General features: G+C 39.7%; 2 protein-coding genes across 3 annotated transcripts; both read left to right on the top strand.

Annotated features, from left to right (window-relative positions):
• Positions 1-396: 396 nt before the first annotated feature.
• On the top strand, positions 397-5,232 carry LOC104448844 (ER lumen protein-retaining receptor erd-2.2). Its single transcript, XM_010062762.3, has 6 exons — positions 397-752; positions 1,712-1,911; positions 2,756-2,896; positions 3,842-3,922; positions 4,605-4,729; positions 4,815-5,232. Exons 1-6 carry the CDS (start codon positions 530-532, stop codon positions 4,861-4,863), a joined length of 819 nt encoding a protein of 272 aa, XP_010061064.1. The 5' UTR covers positions 397-529; the 3' UTR covers positions 4,864-5,232.
• Positions 5,233-7,042: 1,810 nt separating this feature from the next.
• LOC104448843 (snakin-2) lies at positions 7,043-8,251 on the top strand. Of its 2 annotated transcripts, none has more exons than XM_010062760.3 (3): positions 7,043-7,344; positions 7,534-7,582; positions 7,880-8,251. In XM_010062760.3, the coding sequence occupies exons 1-3, from the start codon at positions 7,264-7,266 to the stop codon at positions 8,059-8,061; spliced, it is 312 nt and encodes a 103-aa protein (XP_010061062.2). In that variant the 5' UTR covers positions 7,043-7,263; the 3' UTR covers positions 8,062-8,251. The 2 variants fall into 2 exon arrangements, with proteins under 2 accessions (XP_010061062.2, XP_010061063.2); XM_010062761.3 differs by having other exon boundaries at positions 7,051-7,344; positions 7,537-7,582.
• Positions 8,252-10,493: the final 2,242 nt, after the last annotated feature.

Below are 10,493 nucleotides of genomic sequence, written 5' to 3'. Positions count from 1 at the left end.
TCTCTGGACATCTCTTCATCTATTGGAAAATGGACCCAAGATTCGGTCCTCATTGACTATTCCTAAACAGCATTTGATCATCAGTGGGATCTGATCTCGGAAGAGTGTAATCTTGTGAGGAAGGTGGGGGTGGGGAGATGGTGAACAGCAAATACCAAATCAGTGCTCCAAACACCACCAAATTTTTTAGATTTGGGTGGGAGAGGGACTTCAGTGGGATTATCTCAGAATAGCACGTGGGGCCCCCACCATTAAAGGTCGTTGACCAGCCTCCAGCACCAGAATCCCACCCGTCTCCCCAACCCCAACCAACCTCCGACCTACACGTGTCGGCCATCAACGACTCCCCCGCGTGAACCCCCGCCGCACCTTACCACGCCCCCGCAAGACATTTCGCACGTATCCATCCCCCCTCAATCCGAAGAACATCGGGACACGAGCGCGCGCAGAGAGAGACAGAAAGAGACAGAGAGACATCATCGGAGAATCGAACGAGACCGGAGTTCCGGCGAAGGGCGGAGGGGCAAAGATGAAGGCGTCGAAGAGGCCGATCCAGGCGGTGGCGTCGTGGCTCCGCCGCCAGCCGCCGAAGGTGAAGGCTTTCCTCGCCGTCGTGTCCGGGATGGTGGCGCTCGTGTTCCTCCGGATGGTGGTCCACGACCACGACAACCTCTTCGTCGCCGCCGAGGCCGTCCACGCCGTCGGGATCGCCGTCCTCATCTACAAGCTCAGCAAGGAGAAGACCTGTGCAGGTATCGCGCGGTTGTTTTTTTTTCCCCTGGGGTGTCTCGCCGTCTCTTTCTGTTCTCTTTCGGGGATCGAATTGATTGATGTCGGCCCCGAGGTTCGCGTAGGCCCTGTCGATGTGGGTTTCGTAGATTGCGGTTTTTCCAGGTTGAATTTGCTTCTCGGAGTGTTGTCGATGCCCCGGCGGCGTTGCTGCTTGCGATGGCGAGAGCAGTGGTCGGGTGGTTTCGGTAGATGTCTATGGGGGTTGCAAAATCTAAGACACGGAGATGGGGCAGTTCTATTACTCGAGAGAGAAAGCTTTGAGGTGGATAATTTGAGGAGAATTTCATTTTTTTTATTTTGTTCCCTTCTTTATATGTGAGCTATTAGTAGGAGATGTCTTGAAAATGTGGAAGTCTCTCAAGATGTCGCAAATGGACCGCGATGGCATTAGATAGTCGATCGCACTACTGCCACAAGGCTTCTTCATCAGTTCAAATAATCGAGGTGGCCTGAGATAAATAACAAGTTACTCAGCGATTCGACCTTATAGGCATGACTTTAGAGGGAAGGGCATGAAAAAAGTAGAAATGTATGGTTGGGAGATTCTGATCATTTGCCTTTCCCAACTTAGGACAGTGATGTGACTTTGACGTGTGCCTAGTTGCAGCCTTCAACAGGCAGGAGCATTTTCTTTCTTTTTTCGATTGTCCGTTTGCTATAAAGCAAGAGACATAAAGTTAGCAATTTTGGTGCTGAAGAGCGAATGTGATACATAATTTTCATCTTTATCCATGTGATTGAGTTCAAATCATTGTGCTCCTTATTAAGTATGTTCTTCCATTAACAAAGTGATCCTGAGAACTTTTTTTCTGTTAATAATTGTTCTACAGAGTCATGTCAGCTTTTTGATAAACTTTCTATTCTTATGTTATCATATTTTCAGTCTCTGACTACTTTCCTGAATGATGATTCATTTCAGGGCTGTCGCTCAAATCACAGGAACTAACAGCTGTGTTTTTAGCTGTAAGACTTTATTGTAGTGTTGTAATGGAGTATGATATCCATACATTACTTGATTCGGCTACACTAGCCACCACTCTTTGGGTCATCTACATGATTCGCTTTAAGCTGAGATCGAGTTACATGGAGGAAAAAGACAATTTTGCTATTTACTATGTGGTTAGTCCTCCATCCACACTCTAATTATGTTAACGGATACGGCGCAGGATGAGGCACAACTTTTTTCTTTAGATTTGTATCTCTAGTTTAGACTTGCTCTATCTCTTCTTTGGTCACCATTAAACTCTTCCACTGGCAAACTATGGAATAGATGTGTCCATCTTTATTTGTAACATATTTTAAGATTATGTTTGGATGTGGGTGCCTGTATTCAAATGGACCCAAATGAAAAGATATATGAAACCTTGAACATACAAAAGCTTCTCTTTTGGATTTATTTTTATGTAATGTGTCTCCAAAAGGTTGAGTTGGTTATGGCGGTCTGTTCATTTTATTCTTTTCTGGTAGTCAGGTGGTAGGCATATGCTTTGAATTATCTGAAAATCTGCATCAGTCAATAGATTGTCTTATAAGGTCAATAAATTAATTCTTATATACCATAAATACGGTTGAAGGTGTTATGGGCATCAGTCAATAGATTGTTTTATTGGGTTGCTATATAAGCCTTATAGTCTACGAGTACTGTAATAAGGTTGAAGGTAGATTGGGCATAATAAAACCATATAATTGAATGTCTCTCGAATTTTCCAGTTATTTTAAGGATTATTAGCCTGCTAGTTATTTGAGCTTGAACTTAACCAAATAATTATGATTTACTCCCTTTTTGCCTTTTCCGATTCTGTTGGTCGTGAACTTGAGCTGGTAATTTTACTTTGAGGCATCCAAATCAGAGAATTTGAATGTAGAGTTGTGAGAACTGGAGTTTTAATTGTATCCATTAAATTTTATTCATTATTGGTATACTTATACTTTGTTGTATTTTCCCCTTGTGCATTTAATGCAGGTGATTCCATGTGCTGTGCTATCTCTAGTGATTCACCCCTCAACACACCATCATATCATTAACAGGATTTGCTGGGCCTTTTGTGTTTATCTTGAAGCTGTTTCAGTACTACCCCAACTCCGTGTCATGCAGAACACAAAGGTACTGCAATAGCCAAATCTTGTAATGGCGATATCCGTGGAAAACACCTATGTCAATTGAAACTGAGTGCAAAAGGATCTCTACTTCTTATCTGCTGGTCACGTGCACTTCTGGAGATAGATTAATGCGTGAAGCCCCTTCATTCAGTTGATATCTTCATTTTGCATGTTTAAGTAGCAAATTTGCAATCGTTTGTAGTTCTTTTTGAAAAATTGGAATGATTGCTCTCCTTTTTCTTTTGCCACTCGGTCCTTTACTCTGAATCTCTGGCTATTTCTATTGTGTATTCGTGTCGGCCAGGTCTGAGATTGCTCATTTGTGAACTACTATTTCTATCCATTTGCTTTCTGTCCTGCAAAGTTGGTGCTATGCAATCGCTCCGACGGTTACACATCACATCCAGTGTGTTGGCTTATACTAGGCTGAGAGGAAATTCTCATGGGTGTTTTGCTGCATAGCTTTCTCAAACATTGGTCTTGCTGATAAACCATTGTGTCAGTTCTCTGTTTAGATTAGCTTTAGCATTATCTTATACAATTGGGTTTGTCCCGATTCTGCTTATTCTCTCTTAAGATGGCGTACTTTCTTCTAGGAGAGGGCTATACCGACAGCTGAATTTGCTCTTCCCTTGGCGAAATCTACTGTCAAGTTCTTGAATTCCAGACTTTAGATGATTCACATCAATTAAATAGCTGAAACTAGAGAGAATTAGCAGAAGAGAATGTGCACATGTTTGTAAGGCTGGATAGTGGTTTCTAATTTTGGAGATAGGAAATTAATGTGGTGGAGGGTTAGTGGAGGAAATTAATGTGGTGGAGGGCTAATGACAAGAAGACATCAATTTCTTTTTATCTGGTATTAAGTTGTACTCTTAGAATAGAAATAGCTGAGTTGCTTATTAATTATTGAGACTGTATTTCTTTTTGGGTGTTTGTGTTTTTTCAGATTGTTGAGCCATTTACGGCGCATTATGTTTTTGCACTGGGAGTTGCAAGGTTTTTGAGTTGTGCCCATTGGGTACTCCAGGTCTGTTTTCTTTTGCTCTCCTTTTTGTTATATATGATATTGTTTGTAGGAGATATGTCAATCTTTGTGTAGATGCTTCACTTAGGTGGATTTCACCTGTTAGCTCTGATGGACATGCTTGTATTCTTCACTGGGACCTGTAAAATTTTGATACATTTCAGCACTTTAAATGCTTTTCCATAAAAAATCTATGAGTTCATTCTCTATACTATCATTTAGTATATATATATATATATATATATATTTTTTTTTTTTTTTTCCATAAATTCAGCTTTTCGGTATCATCATGACAGATGGGGCATTTTTCTAATTGATATTTCATGCTTTGCATTCTAGTGGAAGTGGATATCATATTTTCTGTTGCTAATGGGAAAAGAATTTGGGTATTGAATTTGAGTTTTTTTTTTCATCGTCTTTATTGCTATTATAGGTGAGTATTTTGCCAGATTCCATTCAGCATGTGGTTTGTTTATAACTTTATGCCCTCTTCTGCACAATTTACTACAAGATGGTCAGATTAGAGAAACAGCACTCCATTAAAGGGAACATATCCATGGATGTTTGTCTCTTTATTGTGATTTCCCTGACATCCTCTAGTGTTGTCATTATTCGATGAAGTGGTGTCATGCACAAATAGGATTTTGCTAAGGTGTGGGAATGTCGCTGACCTTGTCTCATACAGGTACTGGACACAAGAGGAGGCTTACTGACGGCATTGGGATATGGAATGTGGCCTTCCATGGTCCTCCTGTCCGAAATAGTCCAGACTTTCATTTTGGCCGATTTTTGCTACTACTACGTCAAAAGGTAGATGTGCACTGCTAGATTTTTGCTTCAGACAACTTATTGAACCTCCATTATATCCAATCTGAAAATCGATTATTTGTTGCAGCGTCTTTGGTGGACAACTTGTGCTACGTCTCCCCTCTGGAGTGGTGTGAACGATGTTAAATTATACAGGAAGAATCGGGGACCATCTTAGACTTCTACCATCTGGAGATGGTAGCTACTCTTGTCTAGTTCCATTTTCACCTCCTCCTGTCAGACCATTATAGAGTTTTCCTTTTTTCTCTCTGGTGGATGTTGAGTTGAGGATGCATTACCATCTCGTACATAAAATTTTCCGTAGAAAACTTGTGCAGATTGGCTTCCTGATGTTGGCATTTAATATTTATTTTGCTGTTGCCGACTGTGGAGATCTCCTGATAGCTTAATGTACAGCTTAGAGGCTGTTCTTAGTCCTATGTTCTGGAGCTTATCTGATGTCATGGCTAAAATTATCAGAAATTTCAACTTTCTTGCTGTCCGTATTTATACTACAAGTTTCACACATCTTTCCCATGATAGCATCGGTGCATTGTGCTCGGGGATTTTATTAAATCTACAGGGTTTGTACGGGGACTTGGATTAGCCAATCCTTTGTGATGATTGCATCTGGAAAATCCTAGTTAATTTTGAGCGGGGATTGATTCGGAACTTCGGGTTATTGGTGGAGTGGCCGTTTTATCAACGGCTGAACCTTGGTCTGTTTCTGTTTGTCGATAACTTGAAGGCTTAGAGATTGAAGCTATTAGATTGGTCATATAAAAGCTGACGTGAATCCTTGCTGAAGAGCTCTCCCAAGCGCTCGGAGAGAGCAAAAGTAGTAAAGGTCAATTTCTGCAAACTGCAGATTTCTCCTTATGATCAAAACTTAGGTTGTGTTTGGTTTAGTTTTTCCATGAGGCTTTCAGCTTCCAAAAACCCATTAGAGGAATGCTACAGTTTGGCAAGCATTGGGAAACTACTTTTGGCCAAATATTGGCATCGGGAATATTGAAAACCTAATGCTACTTTGCCCTGAAGTAGAATTTATGGAATGCTAAAATTAGGATTAAAATATTTTTCCTTTCAAAACAACTATCATTAATTCTGAAGTTTTCCGGTTTTGCTTCTTTTTGTAATTATTTATCTTCATCACATGATAGCTTCACACGATGGCAGCTAACAAGGACTGATATGGTCGGCAAGGGTCATGTGACTAGGCGGCCTTCACTAGAGGTTGCACAACCTTGGGCGATCACCGCTAGGGTCGCGAGACCATGGCCTAGGTCTCCACCTAAGGTCGTGTGACCCTTGCCAAGGGTCACCTGAGGTCATGCAAACCTTGCTTGGATAGCGTGACCCTCGTTGAAGGTTAGGTGACCTCGGTTGACGGGCTGACGGTTGTTGGAGCCAAATGTGGCTCATTAGCAGCCGTAGCCTTTTGCCAACTCCGACAAAGGGCTCAATTCTATCTTAATAAAAAAAATACAAAAAAATAGTCAGAGCCCATTGTAAAAGATTTATTTATTTATTTATTTATTTATTTTTGGGTCACGCATTACATGAACCCAAAATCCATTTGCAAAGAATTTTTATAAACAAATTTGTATTTCTCCTAAGCGCTTTAGGTTTCAATATTTACATTACACTCAAATCTCATTTGCAAAGTTGAATGAACCTCACCCTTGGTCCAAGACTACTCCATCTGTCGCAAACCATTGTCGGGAATGGCCTGATTTCAATCGGGGATTTCACGAGCACGTTCTCCGTGAGATCATAGCTCTTTTCATTTCCCGAGCACTGACGCAAAAGTGGTCTCTCCATGTATAAATGCTTAACCTCGGCCGGCAGAGGGGACTTGCAATCATCCGTCCCAGAGTATATAAATTGTCTTTGATTGGTTTAGGGACTTGAATCTGAAATGTTAATGCAAAAGCTAACTCAGCTAAATGACAATGCAAGAAGACTTTCATGCACCTTTTGCTAGATGACGTACCAAGTATTGACATCTCGCAGCTACCGCATCTTCCCGACACCTTTCTTATTCGTTCACGCGGAGTGCAGAATTGCGTTACAACTAAGCTTCTGATTATGAATTTGCACTGTCCAATGTCTACCTCTCTCACGAAAAGGACTCATGTCAACGCGTACCTTCAATACCACGAGCTCGCTGTGCTTTGGGACGATAGCTATCTTCCACTAGCTAAGCAATAAAATCAAAGCGATAGTCCAAAAGAGTTTTGGCGCGTCCGGATGATTCCAGAGAACTTCTCTTTAGCATTTTCTCTCCACCAAATGCACTGCACGCGTCTGATGCATCACCAAGTGTACCAATTGGAATTCTCGTTCTCTTGCTTCGTTGTTTATGCGCCGAATATCCCCGTCCTCACATGAAACCCACCAAGAATTACAATCCTCAACTCGATTTAGGTCTCCCCATATAACAGACTCCTTTGCTCTCGACGTGTTGCACCATCCTACAAGAGAGAAGAAAACAACCTTAACACCCTCCATTCATAACAATCATTCAAGCAGTCATGTCTCTCTCCAAGGTTTTGGCGTGTTTGCTCCTTTCCCTCCTCGTTTTCCATCTGCTGGCTGAAGCAGCTGATGCTACGGTAAATGAAATCTCCTCTCTCTCTCTCTCTCTCTCTCTCTCTCTCTCTCTCTCGACGCGTGTACTTGTTGATGAAGTTTTGTATAGTCTTTCACACCTCAGTTAATCCCGACCGACGCGTGTACTTGTTGATGAAGTTTTGTATAGTCTTTCACACCTCAGTTAATCCCGACCTGCATATGTTGTGTAGCAGGAGGTGAGTGAGGATTCAGTGAAGAGTTCTGCCGCCAAAAAGATAGGTAAAATCTCAATTTAAATGCTTTTAGTTGTGATGGTTTTGCACGGCTACTATGTAGATTGAGAATACAGTCAGCTTAATTAATTGAGAATCGATAATAAACCATAACTCTGATATCATATTCAACAAATTATTTTCCCAAGTTTTGACATGGTCAAATTATGGATGAAGGATGTATATACAACATGTATCTGAATATTTAGTATGACATACCGACCAAAAATAAAATAAAATTCAGTATGACATTTTCTTTTGTATCATCAGTCCATGTTATTAGCCACGAGCTTCTCATTTACAGATTGCGGAGCGGCTTGTGCCGCCAGGTGCCGGTTGGCATCGAGGCAGAAGATTTGCAAAAGGGCATGCGGAACCTGCTGTGCCCGTTGCAATTGTGTGCCGCCGGGGACCTCCGGTAATCGGGATGTCTGCCCTTGCTATGCCACCATGACCACTCACGGAGGCAGACTCAAGTGCCCTTAATTTAGTAAATTATCCACTGTGGATCTTGTATCATCTAGATGGATACAAGTCACCAAGAATAAAGAATTTAATTTATTAGTGTGTGATCTACAGTAATATAATAAGAATGTTCCTGTATAAACCCCAATATCATATCGAAATCTCCGTGTATAGAGTAACAATAATAAAGAGTACTATGCATTTTCGTGTATCTCTGTCTGTCTGTCTCTGTCTCTATGTGTGACCACGTTCAATTGCTGTTCGTCTTCTTACTAATTCATAAACTCGAATCATCATTACCAGGGTCGCCTTCACGAGTACCGAGTTTTTATATTTCTACGATAATTCAGCACGTACGAGATGGGTAAATTGTTAGATAAACAACCACTACATCGAAGGAGAACTAGCCGGATGCTTAAAAATTCTATAGTCAAATTACTCGGACAAGAATAAATAAATAAATAAAAACTCGGTCAAATTTCTTAAAAAGACGACAAAACTGTTAGCCGATAATCTTAGTTGATCCGCCGGTCAATCCACCAATAGTTAGGCCTAGCATCTCTCTTTTAACCCCAGTTGGACCACCACTTTCTAAATGATTTTGCATGAACTCCGTTCCAGATTGTTCGTACCCCAGTTGGCGATTCTTTGAAGTCCCTTTTGAGGACAGTGGTTGATCAGATAACAGCTGGCTCTGCAACTCTTATTCAGCTGTCGTAATCTTTGCTTGTGTGGAGGTTATAAATTCTATCGATCCTAGAAGGAACGTAAGCCGTGAGTTCTTCACGAAGTACAGGAATGTCAACCGAACTCATAAGCCAACTCCCCTAAAATTATTTATTATTCTCATGCCAGCGACAAGATCCTGCATGCAATGCATGATGGTGGTGTCATCAGCCAGTTGACTTGCGAGTTGGCAGTCTCACCAAATCCATATACATACATACATACATACATACATAGATGAAAGGAAAACAGAAATAAATTTAAGAATATATATGTCAGAAAACATAAATAGAAAAGTTGCTTGGATAAACATTTAAAAATTGCGAGTGCTGAAGTTTGTTATCTTGATGGTAATTAGATTGTGATACGATTTTGTATATTTCTTCCGACCTACTCTATCCTATTACATATATATAGTTAAAGCTGGATTTGTCATACTTAAGATTAAAAACTCGCCATGCGGCCCTTTACTTTACCTCTTGCGATTGCCCAATGCCATAATTTTGCCACATGGCCCATGTTTGACCAATAACCATTAGTTTTTTAGTTGTCATACATAAATTTCAATCTCTTATTTGACTTAAATTTTGAAAAATGGATAAAGTGTATCTTCATATACACCTTTTCAATTGTATGGTTTATTTTGAACATAGTCTCTTAAATATATATTTACTTTTATGGTTTTTTTCCGTCTGTGATAATAACTTGCTTAACAATGTTGCATGTATTTTCCAAATATCCTGTTTATCAGATTTACCTTACACCGATTAACTTAACAACATTACTTTTAAATTTGCTTTATAACGAGAGATATTCAAACAAAAACTTGGGGCATACGAACATGCTGCAAAGAAAAGGGAGGAATTGTTGGTGGTTAGAAGAGAAATGACATAATCGAGAAACTGTGGGTTCTTGAAAATGCTAATTACAATCAACGTTTATTCAGTTTTCATAATAGACTTCAGTTGAATTTCTTCAAGATTGAATGTTCTTTAAAGGGAATTGCGTGAAATTTCGCCAGCAAAGTTGATAAACAAGAATCCCTTTTCAATTCTCTTTTAGGCATAGTTGTATACAAGTAGCAGAGATAAGCCGGAAAAGATTGAACAAAATTGGATTTTAAAATCAAAATCTAATCTTTCTTAGGACATATAAAGGGCTGCTTTTCTGCGGACCCTTAAAACCCCGGAAATTTGATATACTTTAAGCTTGTTCACTGCACATATTTATAGATATGCCATATATTATAACTAAAATAATAAGGTTAATACCACAAAAAACCTCCAACTATACCCATTATAACACAAATACATCGAACTATTTTTTGTGTTATTGAAAGCCCCAAATTTTGCCCATTGTGACCTAAACACCTCAAACTTTTTTTGTTGTAAAAAAAAAAACCTAAAACTTATATAAGTATGACAAATATATCATGAATAGAATTGAAATAGATAATGCATTTGTCTCATATATATATATATAAATTTGGGCTTTTCATGACAAAAAAGTTGGGGTATTTGTTTCGTAGTGAACAAGTTTTGAGTTTTTTGTGACACGACAATAAGTCTTTAGTATTTCTATCACAGCGGGTATGTTTGAGGGTTTTTTTTTTGTTGTGATATTTGCTCTAAAACTTATATAAGTATGACGAAATATATCATGAATGGAATTGAAATAGGTGATGTATTTGTCTCATATATATATAAATTTGGGCTTTTCATGACAAA

This window comes from Eucalyptus grandis, chromosome 6 (genome assembly GCF_016545825.1).
Source record: "Eucalyptus grandis isolate ANBG69807.140 chromosome 6, ASM1654582v1, whole genome shotgun sequence".
Taxonomy (NCBI): Eukaryota; Viridiplantae; Streptophyta; class Magnoliopsida; order Myrtales; family Myrtaceae; genus Eucalyptus; species Eucalyptus grandis.
This window is presented reverse-complemented; position numbering and strand designations above follow the sequence as displayed.

Coding starts and splice junctions, on each gene's coding strand:
- LOC104448843 (XM_010062760.3), top strand. CDS start 7,264: ATGTCTCTCTCCAAGGTTTTGGCGTGTTTGCTCCTTTCCCTCCTCGTT. Junction 7,345..7,533: donor CTGAAGCAGCTGATGCTACG/GTAAATGAAATC, acceptor TATGTTGTGTAG/CAGGAGGTGAGTGAGGATTC. Junction 7,583..7,879: donor TTCTGCCGCCAAAAAGATAG/GTAAAATCTCAA, acceptor TCTCATTTACAG/ATTGCGGAGCGGCTTGTGCC.
- LOC104448844 (XM_010062762.3), top strand. CDS start 530: ATGAAGGCGTCGAAGAGGCCGATCCAGGCGGTGGCGTCGTGGCTCCGC. Junction 753..1,711: donor CAAGGAGAAGACCTGTGCAG/GTATCGCGCGGT, acceptor GATTCATTTCAG/GGCTGTCGCTCAAATCACAG. Junction 3,923..4,604: donor GTGCCCATTGGGTACTCCAG/GTCTGTTTTCTT, acceptor TGTCTCATACAG/GTACTGGACACAAGAGGAGG.